Below are 14691 nucleotides of genomic sequence, written 5' to 3'. Positions count from 1 at the left end.
ATTCCAAACACAATGCCCCCCCCCTTAGCCAATACAAACCTGCAAGTCTTTCATTCATATTCCAACTGCAATACACACGGTCACTCCACATGCACAATCCAACACTGATATCCAAACTGAGATACACGCCGCGGCCTCCCTCTAGTACTTTATATAAAGAATAAAAGGGTTTTAAATAAAAATAAAGTTTTATTTTTTTTTAAACAACTTTATTAACCCAATAACCACAAACAGAATTAGTGTCAGGTGAGTAACATAATGTGACACTGATGGGTGTACACTTCTAGTCTCAAACCACAAATTCGGGGGGTAACTTCCGTGTTCAATTCGCTCTGACTAAGGGGCGTATTTACCCCCAGACGCGTCAGTGATAATTTTATCCCTATCCACCATGTAGGTTTTTCCTACTATTGCACTTTTTTTGTTTGGATTTTGTATTTTAATCTAAGAAGAATGAAAGATTTTCTAGTTTTAGAAGGTTCGGGGCATTGCGGACCATCTGTTTCTTCTGTTACATGAGATTGTACAGACAAGGGAAGGTTCTACATGAAATAACCATCTTATTATTGTAATGTTATTCCATTTGGCCTTGTGTGAATAGTGTGAATAGGGGTCTATGTGATGAGGTTATGTATACAGTGACTACATGGCCAGTCAGCGTCTTATAGACATGTAAAGTCATGTATAAGGGCCACAGCTCTGAGGACAAAAGGCAATTAACATACAATGAACCTTTCATGGGTAGGGCCAGATCCAAAACAGGTCACCGCAGGGGTGGAAACCCAAAATGCAAAAAACCCTGAGAAACTGAAAGGTTAATGGTCTGCAGTTTGTGTCTATTGTCCTCAGACCTGTGCACATGGAAACATTGCTATAGTATTCCAAATGGAGTCACATTACAATAATAAGTTTATTTCATGTCTAACCTTCCCTTGTCTGTACAATCTCCTGTTCCCTTGGGGCCCTCAGTTTGGGCATTTCCATCCTCATTAGTCACTTCATTCATTTGTATGGTGGGAGGAGTCCTCTATTATTTCACATTCTCACCCTTTGGTTCCATTCATTGATGTGAAGCAGGTTTATCGTCTCCTCTCCATACACATGATGTCTCCACATTGCCTGCACAACCCACTTACAATATTACAATGGGGTGTTAGGGTATGTTCACACATCAGTCTGACACCTTGTTATGCTGATAGCAAACACTGAGCGTCCCCTAGAGGAGAGATAAGGGGATTACAAGTAGCAATTGTACGCAGAGTAGAGATAAGGAGATATAATAAATGTCCCTGTCTCCTCCTTATCTTACAGTTTTCTATTTGTAATCCCCTTATCTCTCCTCTAGGGGACGCTCAGTGTTTGCTATCACAATAACAAGGTGTCAATATACAATCAGTCTGTGTAAAGTCTCAACTGAATACAAACAGACTGATGGCAGACTGATGTGTGAACATACCCTGAGTTTGTCACCCCCAAGCAGCGCTGTAGCTAATGTGAAACCGAAAGAAGGAGAGATGTGGGCGGGGCTAGCTCCTCCCCATGGCGTGCGTGGCCTGTAAGCAGGAGGAATGAGCGGCGTGTGGGCGGGGTTACACGGATGAGCCCGCCCCCTCTGTATAATAGTCGGCGCTGCGCTCTCTCTCGGTACAATCTCTGCACGATTCCTCAGCGATTACTCATCAGACTCAGAGACCTCAGCCCTGACCATGGAGGGACACAGCGACCCCGCCTCCCCCCCGGCCTGCTGGTGTCATTGTCCGTGCTGCGCTCCGCCTGGGTCCGTCTCTCCGGGATCCGTCACTGATTACTCCTCGGACTCCGAGAGCTCAGAAGTGACGGCAGGGGGCAGCACCGACCCCGCCTCCCCTCCGTCCCCCTGGGGTAGTTGTTCGCTCTGTGCTCCGCCTGGGCCGGTCTCTCCGGGATCCGTCACTGATTACTCCTCGGACTCCGAGACCTCGGAACCTTCCATGGAAAGCAGCAGCGACTCGGAGACCTCAGAGCTTTCCGTAGTCGGCAACAACCACCCCGCCTTCTCCCCGTACCCCGGGTGTGATTGTCTGCGCTGCGCTCCGCCTGGGCCGGTCTCTGCACAACCCTTCATGCCATACGTCATTAACCACGAGACCCTCAACATGGAATGGTCCATAAACGGAGTCCGTATGTGGACTGCTCCATTCTGTAAGTAATTCTGCTTTATGTGCATGTATATAGCTGTATATGTGTGAGTATATATGGTATAACAATGTATAAGTGTGACTAGATACAGGATATAAATGTCTATATGTTACTATATAGTGTGTGCCTGTATATAGCTGTATATGTGTGAGTATATATGGTATAACAATGTATAAGTGTGACTAGATACAGGATATAATTGTCTATATGTGACTATATAGTGTGTGACTGTATATAGCTGTATATGTGTGAGTATATAACAATGTATAAGTATGACTAGATACAGGATATAATTGTCTATATGTTACTATATAGTGTGTGACTGTATATAGCTGTATATGTGTGAGTATATAACAATGTATAAGTATGACTAGATACAGAATATAATTGTCTATATGTGACTATATAGTGTGTGACTGTATACAGCTGTATATGTGTGAGTATATAACAATGTATAAGTATGACTAGATACAGAATATAATTGTCTATATGTGACTATATAGTGTGTGACTGTATACAGCTGTATATGTGTGAGTATATAACAATGTATAAGTATGACTAGATACAATATATAAATGTCTATATGTGACTATATAGTATATGACTGTATATAGCTGTATATATGTGAGTATATATGGTATGCCAATGTATAAGTGTGACTAGATACAGGATATAAATGTGTATATATGGTATAATAATGTATATAAGGTATATGGATGAGTGAGTAGGTATTTATGGCCTATAGTGTGTGGTATATATGTGAGTATATACTGTATACTAGAGTCCCATACAAACATTGCAGAATAATACAATGCGGTAAATCACAATGTGTGTTTTTCTTTCTCTCTATAACACAGGCATTGAGTTGACGGCTGAGAACCCAATATACACATTCAGGGAGCAAGAGGAGGACGAGGAGGATGAGGATCACTACAAGACCCAACTGGCGCTAGACTTCGTAAGTAACTACTACCAGTAGGGGGCGTCTGTGGTCCGGGGCTGATCTCATCAGGGTTTGTTACTATGATGTCATATTTGTGCCATATTAGGACCCATCCACAGGGGCCACTGCACTCTGGCTACCCCCATGTGGTATCCTGCCCCTAGTGGTCTCCACACAGTATTATGTACCCTTGTAGGGCCCAGTTACCATTAAGGAATCCCCCTGACAATTCCCTTACTGTATATGCCCCTCCCCCTTCTGACCATGGCCCCTATTGTATGTGCTCCCCTCCCCCTAGGACCATGGCCCTGCTGTATACAGCACATTGTCACCAGTGAAGTCTTTGTTTATCATTGATAGGTAATAAATTGGAGCCTTTTCTAGGTGACCCCTTTGTGTAACTTTATTTGTTGTCTCCCATAGGCCTTGCTACGTAGTCACGATGATGATGAAGATAACGTGGTGGAGCTAGGAATATATAATGAGAATGAGGAGCGAGTCATCCTGCCCCTCGCTAACCTGAGACGCTCAAGTCAATACTTTGTAAGTATGAGATACGAGAGCTGTATTATACATGACACTGGAATAATCCTGTATTCTACTCCACCAGCAGAAGAGTGAGTGCAGCTCTGGAGTCACTGTGTACATTACATTACTGATCCTATCTTACATCCTGTATACTCCAGAGCTGCGCTCACTATTCTGCTGGTACAGTCACTGTGTAGATATATTACATTACTTATCCTGTATTATACTCCAGAGCTGCGCTCACTATTCTGCTGGTACAGTCACTATGTACATACATTACATTACTTATCCTGTATTATACTCCAGAGCTGCGCTCACTATTCTGCTGGTACAGTCACTGTGTATATACATTACATTACTTATCCTGTATTATACTCCAGAGCTGCGCTCACTATTCTGCTGGTACAGTCACTGTGTACATACATTACATTACTTATCCTGTATTATACTCCAGAGCTGCGCTCACTATTCTGCTGGTACAGTCACTGTGTACATACATTACTTATCCTGTATTATACTCCAGAGCTGCGCTCACTATTCTGCTGGTACAGTCACTGTGTACATACATTACATTACTTATCCTGTATTATACTCCAGAGCTGCACTCACTACTCTGCTGGTGCAGTCACTGTGTACATACATTACATTACTTATCCTGTATTATACTCCAGAGCTGCGCTCACTATTCTGCTGGTACAGTCACTGTGTATATACATTACATTACTTATCCTGTATTATACTCCAGAGCTGCGCTCACTATTCTGCTGGTACAGTCACTGTGTACATACATTACATTACTTATCCTGTATTATGCTCCAGAGCTGCGCTCACTATTCTGCTGGTACAGTCACTATGTACATACATTACATTACTTATCCTGTATTATACTCCAGAGCTGCGCTCACTATTCTGCTGGTACAGTCACTGTGTACATACATTACATTACTCATCCTGTATTATACCCTAGAGCTGCGCTCACTATTCTGCTGGTACAGTCACTGTGTACATACATTACATTACTTATCCTGTATTATACCCCAGAGCTGCGCTCACTATTCTGCTGGTACAGTCACTGTGTATATACATTACATTACTTATCCTGTATTATACTCCAGAGCTGCGCTCACTATTCTGCTGGTACAGTCACTGTGTATATACATTACATTACTTATCCTGTATTATACTCCAGAGCTGCGCTCACTATTCTGCTGGTACAGTCACTGTGTACATACATTACATTACTTATCCTGTATTATACTCCAGAGCTGTGCTCACTATTCTGCTGGTACAGTCACTGTGTATATACATTACATTACTTATCCTGTATTATACTCCAGAGCTGTGCTCACTATTCTGCTGGTACAGTCACTGTGTACATACATTACATTACTTATCCTGTATTATACTCCAGAGCTGCGCTCACTATTCTGCTGGTACTGTCACTGTGTACATACATCACATTACTTATCCTGTATTATACTCCAGAGCTGCGCTCACTATTCTGCTGGTACAGTCACTATGTACATACATTACATTACTTATCCTGTATTATACTCCAGAGCTGCGCTCACTATTCTGCTGGTGCAGTCACTGTGTACATACATTACATTACTTATCCTGTATTGTACTCCAGAGCTGCGCTCACTATTCTTCTCTTTCGTACGCAGGTTCCTTTGGATCAGTTTATATTGGACCCTCCAGTAACGTTTTGTCTGACGGTTGGGACCGGGGCCGTTGAAATCCTTGGATTAATCGTAATGAGTAAGTGCAGCGCCTCCTATAGGTGTGCTGTAAGCGGTGTCATCTAGTCAGACCTGCGGCCCTACACTTCTCGTGCACACGGGACAATTGGGACTGGACAAACCCTGTCCATACATCTGCTGAATGTCCTGGTGTGACCTGCTCAGGAGATGGGAATCCTTCCATCTGTAGTCTGATGTGTGACCTCCTCGCCTCCTTACATCTCTGCTGCCCCCTACAGACTTTCTGCTCATGATCTTGGTCTTATCTTAAAGCCAATCTTGCTTTTATATCTTGGCTTTAAAATAAGACCCAGCTCATGTCTGCAGCCCACAGAGGAGACCTCACTGGTTACATGGAGGTGCATATACCCACTGCTCCACTGTAACCAGCGTACGGGAGAAGACGAGCGGCCGAGCGTGCAGGGAAATGGTTGTATTATTCTCCTGTATCTGTCGCTTCATATGACCCCTGGGGAGGGGGGGACATGGACTAATGTTAGTTATCACCCCTCCCCCCACCATTAGAAATGAAAATGTTTGATGACCCTTCCAATTTATTTCTTTTGCAGAACTCCAAGACGTCAGACATCCTGAATCTAATGAGGAGTAGGGGGAGGAAGAATTGGGGAGAAGAATTCAGCACTTTTATACCAGCAAAAAACAAGAAACAAAATCAGAGAAACAATGCTGCACTTATCAGAGGTTATACATTGTAGCCCACTATGGGCCGGGACACATTGGATGCAGTTGGACCAGGATGGACAGACAACCAGAGACCTCCAGGAGCCAGGATGAATTTTTAGCAGCCCAGCGATTGGATTGATCATGGCCCTTGGTATAAAGTAACCCTCAGCCTCAGGGGTCAGATGGGCATCGCCTACAATGTCCCCCTGACTCCTATCTAATACTGGATTAGAGACTGTGACTATGTGAGAGCGCCGGCCGGGACCGCACTACCTCCACCACCGCTCCAGCTGCTTTTATCTTCAGATCAGATAGGACTGTATCTTTTTTATTGGTTACATTGTTGCACTTGAATTGTGAAGTTTAGAATGTTTTTGTATATTCTGCATTGTTTTATAATCAGGATTTCCCGAGAGGGTAAAAATAAACCGGATTTTTATAACATTTAAAATAAACAACATTTTTTATTTTAAATGTCACCTGCTTGTGTTTCTTCTGGATCCAGACCGCTCCTCTCCATGTGAGGGTTATAGCTATAAATTGCCAAATCTCTTCTATAGTAGAATTTATTTTTTGTTTATTAATAAATCTATATATTTGGGTTTTGATTACTAACCTGACCACTAGAGGTCACCATAGATTTATATCTGTATGAAGAAAACTTCACATACCTAAGGCCCCGTTCCCACGGAGTAGCACGATGCTCATTCCGACACGTAAACACGTGTCAGAGGGAGCGCTGTAAAACAGAATCCCATTGACTTCAATGTGTAGCGCATGTAAGACGGCACCCATTGAAGTCAATAGGATTCTGTTTTACAACGCTCCCTCTGACACGTGTTTACGTGTCGGAATGAGCATCGCACTACTCCGTGGGAACGGGGCCTAAATTTTTACAACTTACGAGGTCGGTAACTTTTTCAAAAAGCTTTGCATAAATCAATTGTGCGAGAAAATCTAGAAGCAATCCTTGTAATATCTTATCGGAGGGACTTTTATATAGTCAGTATGCTGTATGGTGTGTATGTGACCTCTCTTGGTCCAGGGTTCATACTTAGTATATCTGTGTCTTGTATATCAGACATTCTTATATTCCTATTCAGTGTCCCTGTTACTGTGCTCCCATATACCTTGGTTCACCTTGTGGTGGTTTTTTGTTACCATCTTTGCACTATTTACATGATTTGTGCCCATAAGGCCGGGTTCACACCTGCACCCACTCTCCGCTTTTGGGTTTCCGTCTTCTGCCGAGAGGAACTGGACAGGAGACGGAGACCAGCAGTCAGTTTTACAATCCACTCACTTGAATAGGTTTGCAAAGTGTCCACCCCTGAGCGTCTTCTGCCCCATTTTTTTTAACTGGACACAAAGTCAGACATGCAGGACATTGTGTCTGGTTAAAAAAAAAAAAAAAATGTCCAGCGACACCTCCATCTTCTTCTGGAACGCCCTCTCCCCGTGTCGTCTTTTGTCCTGGCGTTCAATCAAGACAGACCTGCGGCCATACACTTCTCATGCACATGGGGCAATTTGGACTGGAAAAATCCTGTCCATACATCTGTGGGAGGAAACCCACTAACCGCGGTGAGAACATACAAACTCCTCCAAAATCTTGTCTTCAGGTCAGATTCGACGCAGTCACCAAATGAATGTTGTGTTTCGTAGCCTTGACCATTAGCCCATTGAGGAAGTCTATACAGCCATGGCTTTGCTGAGCCTGACCTAGTCTATTGGAGCGATTGGGTTATGGCGCTCACCTGTGGCCAATCACAGTATAGCAATCCCTATATAAACCCACAGCTTACACTGCCTTGTGCCTGATTATTTTGGATGTCTGCTCTCTGTTGGGTCTGAGCCTCACCATTGCTCCTATGTTCTGACTCCTGCATACATCTGGCCATGTTGCTTCTTACACCTGAGGTACTGTTCCTGTTATTTCGCCGTTCATCTACTATCTTAGTTCTGTGCTATTGTATAACCAGCACTGTTACAAAAATCTCTCCATGTGGCTCAAGGTCCAGGTTTAAGTGTTTATATTCAGCTTTGTTGGGGTCAAAAAACCCAAAAACTTGAAATGGTTTTAACTCCTTCCCAACATCCACTGTAATGGCGGAGTGGTCGCCATAGCTGCTGGGTCTTTGTTGCATTAGACAGCAATGACCTGGGGCTAATGATGGCCACATGGATTGTGAGCATGAAGACTCCAGCACCTCCATCACAGTTGACCAAGGTGCCATTTTCCTGGTGTTGCCATCTTGGGGAGGATCGCCAGCACCTGCATTACTTCTACTAGAGTCTTTATCTTGCAATACATTAGTGACCTAATTTCAGCCCCGGCGAAACTGGACAAGGGATGGAAACCCGGCGGTCAGTTGTAAAGGTGACCACCCATGTCCTCCTGCATGTCCAACTAATAAAACCTCTTTCCCCAGGGACAGGCTGCAGGTGGTCTCCTTTATAAATCCATTCAAGTGAAAGGGTTTTCAAACTGACCACCGGGTCCACCGTCCCCTGTCCAGTTTTGTCGGGGCTGAAGACGGAAACCCAACGGAATGCACAAGCTGGACACCAGGCACAAGTGAACCACCCCAAAAAGTGATCAAATCAATAGACCTGGTGCTGCAAAAGAGACTCCCTATGCATCCTCATATATTGAAATATAAAAGATTTTTATTTATTTTTTGAATGGGAGGAAATCCACACAAACACAAGGAGAACATACAAACTCCTTGCAGATGTTGTCCCTGGCAGGATTCGAACCCAGGACTCCAGTGCTGCAGTGCTAACCACTGAGCCACTGTGTTGCCCCGCACCTCTCCGAAAAAAAGATATGACTGTCATTATGTGGTGACTTTGATAAACATTTGCAAAGTTTTGTTTAAGGGGTTCAAATGTAACCCCCCCCCCCTTCGAAACTACAGAAATCTGGAATCCTACGATACTTGGCATTAAAACACAGCCCGTAAGAACTTCACACATGTGCACTTCCTCTCCAATTCTACCCTAGTCTAAATTATTCTTTTTTTCCTTTTTCCCTGAACTTGTCCAGCAAAGATAAAGCCCTCATATGGCTCTGTAAACAGAAAAAAACTAAAAAAAAACCCCTTGAGGTTTGGAAAGTGGAGTCAAAAACCAAAATCAAAAAGTGCCTTTGGCAGGAAGGGGTTAAAACAAAAAAACCTCTTAGGAGTATTTTTTTTTTTTTTTTTTTTATGTGGTGTTTTTGGACTTGTCAGATGGGTGTGGAGTTAGTTTACTCTCCTGACCACTAGGGGTCACCAAAGATCTACATTTGGATGGAGAACATCTCGCCTACTTAAACTGCACAACTTAAAGGGTCACTAACTTTTTTTTAAAAAAAAAAAACAAAAAACTTTGCATAAATCAACTATACAAGAAAATCTAAAAAAAAAAAAAAACCCTTGTAATATCTGATTGTAGAAATGTTTTTTTTTTTTTTTTTTTTTTTTTTTCTCCAATTACCAGGATTTTGTTCCTTAAACTGCTCCTTTCTGGTGAATCTGTCTTGTTAGTCACAGACTGCAGAGATGTAATATTGTAGAAGTGAAGCTTCATACCGCTAAGTCTGTGGTCCATAACCTTGTGCTCCTTATTTGCCTGGTTTCCCTGCGCTGTAGCAAACTTTAAGGAAGTTTTTATTTCTGTTTAACAAACTTTGACCCTATTTGTGCCCTGTTTTTTGGTTTGATAATCTTATGTTCACATATGAGAATATTTCACTCAATTTCTTTTTTTTTTTTTTTTTTTTTTTTCTTCCCCTTCCCCCTTGTGCTAATATTTTCTTACAATTAACCACTGTATTTAGTTTTGTACAAGTTCTAACAATTGGATACAAAGTATATTCGGGAATTTGCAGGACGTGTAGGAAGATTTACACAAGACTGGCGCAATCCCCGAGAGCAGGATCATTGTTAGGAGCCATCCCGGGGTATTCGGGGTCCTCATAGGAATTGTGATCAGGTAAAGAGACATATTAGAGACTATTCCAATGCTCAGCAGACTGCAGTAATGATCTCGCACACAGCGGCCGATCCGTTTGCGGGGTTCCATTTGGGCCGCCATGACCACTTCTTTCAGCTGTGTCTTGACTCTGTAAAGTTTGAAACAGACATCTTTGACTCCTCACTTTACACGCACCCAACCCCTGTATATCTATATCTATATCTTCTGGGCAATTACCCGGCCCTGGATCCGCCCCTGCTTGCACAGACTGGTTTTGTTGCTAAGTTCTATAAGTGATTGTGCCCAATGTCTTGGATCGAGGGCAAATTCTTCTCATTGTTTTCTTATTACAATAGACGCTGGCAGAGGACCAGTCTGATGTAAGAGACTTTTGATCTTGTATTCAGGACTTCCAGGAAAATGTAGATGTAAGATTCTTAAAGGGAATGTCTCCAGAAAACCAAATTATTTTTTAAAACTAATTATCATGTTAAACACTATTGATATTTGAAATATAATTTTGCAGGTTTTGTATATTAAAGGATTCTACTATTAGAATCCCTTCTGTGAACTAAGACCACATTGGAATAACCTTAAAGGCTTTTCTTCTCCGACCTTTATTCTGATCCGCGTCACCGTTTCAGGGTTTCATTTTTTTTTTTTTTTTTCACCATATGCAAATGAGTCAGCAAACAGCACAGGGGGCGCCCGAAGACTATCCAGCGACACCTTGTCACAGTTTATCTCCTCCAACTCCCTGCACGGAGCATGTCTAGAAAACGCTCTCCATTACAAAATGCCCTGACTTGTGGCCAGTCCTGTAAGCTTGTGGACTGGGTAAAAGGGGAAAAGAACCAGGTGTCCGTGTTCAGTCCCATATCTATGACCAAGTCTGCCTCTGATGTGGGGGAAGGGTTTGCAGCAGAATATACTTGGAGTAACTGCCATACATGATGCATTCATGTCTATAGGGCTACTGATCTGATCTGTTCCGATGACATAGATTATATTATAGAGGAACTTTCTTCATCTGTTTTGTGAGGTTACAACTGGTGCACTGCAAGTTACAAAGTGAAGTTACTGTACACACGAAGAATGTCTAGTCTGGTCTCACCCACAGGTCCTTATGGGGTTTAGTGTCTCAAACTGCCGTGTTGCAATGCAATAACAAAACTGCACCTATTGGCGGTACAGCCCGCACCACCGCAGATCTTCACTGGAGCCAGAGGAGTTCACCTGTGCCGTTGAGTTGCGGTGTACATCCCTGGTTTCACTGAAACTGTGCAGGTGCCCATAGCACCAGAGATGGGTCTGATCTGGGAAATTATCCTGCTGCATAAGTACATGCGGATGGCTTAGTATAAACTCGCCCATTATTTGTGAGGCTATTGGAGCAAACCCACAGCAGAAAGCGAAAACGCTGCGGCTTTCCAGTATGGGCTGTAATCTGCAACACAATGAGGCAGAAGACCTCCTCTCCACATGAAACCATGTGAACTTGGTCTTAATGTGTTATGAACACTAAAGCTGCCTGCAAAACTCAATAGTGGTGTTTTTTTTTTGTTTTTTTTCCCCAATATAATAATCTTGCCTCATAATGGTGCCATGACAAAAAAAACCTCATCCTGCAAAAAACAAGCTCCTTCCTATGGCTAAATCACTAGTATAATGTACGAAGTTAAACTTCCTTGAATGCAATGATAAAAAAGAGCAAGAAGAAAAAAAAAACCACGGTCCTCAAGGACTAAACCAGGCTTGTCATTAAGGGATTATCTTATTATAGATCATTAGACATCGGCTCATTACTAGGACACAATTACATTGTAATAGATCCCACTGGTTCATTCCCAGGAGCGCTATAACCTCAAAGCTCTGAGGGGGATTCCAATTATCCGTGTTGTATAAATTCACTATTCTCGATACCTTTCATTCTCAATGATCCATCCATGAATCTTCCGAAGTCGTCTTGTTCATCCTTCCATCTCGTTAGAAGGAAATGGAGGCAACAAACTTCACCGTCACTGAATTTGTCCTCCTCGGCTTCTACGAGCTTCCAAGCTTCCAGTTGGTTTTATTCCTCATATTTCTGGTCATTTATGTGGCGACGTTGGTTGGAAATTCAGTAACCACTTGTCTGTTTTGCTTTGATAGTCACTTTCACAGTCCTATGTACATTCTCTTATGTAACATGTCTGTATTGGATATGTCCTTCACCACCATGGTTTTACCAAAGCTGTTGGACATCTTACTGACCGGTAACAACGTCATCTCCTACAATGGGTGTATGACTCAGGTCTTCTTTTTTGTGGTGCTCATGGTGTCGGAATATTTCATCCTGGCTGCCATGGCTTATGATCGCTACGTGGCCATATGTCATCCATTACGTTATTCTCACTTCATGAGTCTACGAGTCTGTTTCTGGTTGTCATGCACGTCTTGGAGTTTTGGAGTTCTTGAAGGTATTCTTTATGTTGTTCTAATATCATCTTGTTCTTTTTGTGGGTCAAATGAAGTAGACCATCTCTTCTGTGACTTGAAGCCTCTAATGAAACTTTCTTGTAGCGACACCAGTACTATCGAGACGGTAATCCTTGGTCTTGGATCCATCGTTGGCTTTGTCCCTTCAGTCATGACCTTGGTGTCCTACATGTATATTATCGCAACAATCCTGAAGATTCATTCTAAAGAAGGAAGACAAAAAACCTTCTCCACCTGTTCCTCCCATCTCACAGTCATCCTCTTGTTTTATGGAACAGTCCTTGGTATGTATTTGAGGCCCAAGTCCAGCTACTCCATGGACCAGGACAAGGCGTTTGCTGTCTTGTATTCTGGAGTCATTCCAATGCTCAACCCTCTCATCTACAGCCTGAAAAATCAGGAGGTAAAGAAGTCTCTAACCAAAATTATGAAAAGTGTATTGTTACCAAAGACGGTGTTAGCTCAACTTTAATCACTTTCTCAGCGGCACAAGATAAATGGTCCTCAAATTTTTTTTCCAAGATCTGACCAGTTGGGTGTAAGAATGCCAAAGACAAATCTCCACTTATGACTTTCTATTAACTAGATTGGAGAATCTCTGGAGGTAACGGCTGTCTCTCTAGATGACTTGACCTGTCTGTACATTACACTGATGTCCCATTGGTTCAATTGTTGACGCTCATAAAACCTTTCTACTGAAGCAAAGATTCCCCCAGCTCATAGGTTGGGGAACCGCTATAGAAGAGGGGTCCATAATATTCATCCAACTAACATACCATAGTTAAAGAGAAATTGTAAAATATCAGAACATTTTATGCCAACTGATCAAGACACTATATGTCTGTATTGTTAGTTTGAATGTGTTAGTATGTATAATAACCGGGTACTATACATAATAACCAATGGTGGTTCATGTAATATTTTTTTTTTTCAAATTTATCATTTTAACCAGTTATTTCACGTACAACCCAAAGCCTCTTGAATGAAGTGATAAATTACAATATTTAGGAAGTATGGAATTATACATAATCAATAAAGGTGGTTACTGTTACAATATGCAGTCAATTTATTATATTAGCAGGTGAATTTACATACAACCCAAATGTAGGAAGTACAGGAATCTTCCTCCGTGCTTGTGAAATACACAGGACAATGTTTTATTTATACCATTGGTAAGCAACCTTCTACTTGGTACAATATGGCAGACTGTCCTGGCATGTGGTGTTATACAGTAACCATTGCTTCTTGCAGTTTCATCTTTAGAAACCTTGACCCTCCCCCTTGTGATGGAAGATTGCCCTGCACACTCACGAATAGTCGCAATTACATCTGGAATTTCCTCTTGTGAGACGAAATTCTCCTTACAAATGGTGAACTGGTTCCTAGAATATTTTTGAGCATCTTGACATCAGTATCCTCCAGAATAACCCCAAGTATGGTCCTGGAGTCACTTCTACCCCTGTTGTCTTCCTTTCAGATTTCACATCATGTCAAATGCATTTTTTTTATCTGTTCTTCTGTTATGTTTTTGTATTTGTTCTGCAACTTTTTTAAACTTGTTCCTCCTCCATGTCCAATGGCCAAGTTTGTCTCGAAGTATGTTGAAGATCTGTTCTGTAGGCACATAGTAACGGACTGATGGTGACTCGTCTCTCACCGGGTAGATTAATTTTTCACCGTCGCCAAACTTTATAATGTCTACCACTCCAATGATTGATAATCTTCTGGTTTTTAGATTTTGACACTCGCACTTTCTGAATTAAGTTCTGGTCCTCTTCTTTTCTCCTCATCCCACTATGTTACTACTTATTCTTAGAAGCATTCAATAAACTTTTATTAAAATGTTTCATTGTGTTAAAATGACTGATCTCTAGATAACACAAAGCACCTGCACTCACTGAACACTCAACCTCGACTGATATGGAAGTAAGCAATCAGGTGCCACATGCAACTCAGACAGGTTCAAACCTACATAAGTGTGACTTAAACATTCAATAAAATCTGTATGACCCATATAAGGCTTGGTTCACATCTGTGCACTGGCTGGGGGACCTCCCTGTGCAGAAACATAATAAAATAATAATAAAAAAGCATAGACTATAATGGGGTCTGCATGGTTTCCATCTGGTCTCCAATTGAAAAATGCAAAGAGAAAAGTGCTGCTTGCATGTGGCG

The 14691-nt window shown here is 42.1% G+C and overlaps 1 protein-coding gene across 1 annotated transcript; it reads left to right on the top strand.

The window, feature by feature from the left end:
* The first annotated feature begins 12034 nt into the window (after positions 1-12034).
* Positions 12035-12988, top strand: LOC142183276 (olfactory receptor 9G19-like). Its single transcript, XM_075258304.1, has one exon. The coding sequence runs from the start codon at positions 12035-12037 to the stop codon at positions 12986-12988; it is 954 nt and encodes a 317-aa protein (XP_075114405.1).
* Positions 12989-14691: the final 1703 nt, after the last annotated feature.

Source organism: Leptodactylus fuscus, chromosome 10, assembly GCF_031893055.1.
Source record: "Leptodactylus fuscus isolate aLepFus1 chromosome 10, aLepFus1.hap2, whole genome shotgun sequence".
NCBI lineage: Eukaryota > Metazoa > Chordata > Amphibia > Anura > Leptodactylidae > Leptodactylus > Leptodactylus fuscus.
The sequence above is the reverse complement of the archived record's forward strand: the minus strand, read 5'-3'. Positions and strand labels throughout refer to the sequence as shown.

Bases quoted from the DNA above. Each gene is read 5' to 3' on its own strand.
- LOC142183276 (XM_075258304.1), top strand. From the start codon at position 12,035: ATGGAGGCAACAAACTTCACCGTCACTGAATTTGTCCTCCTCGGCTTC.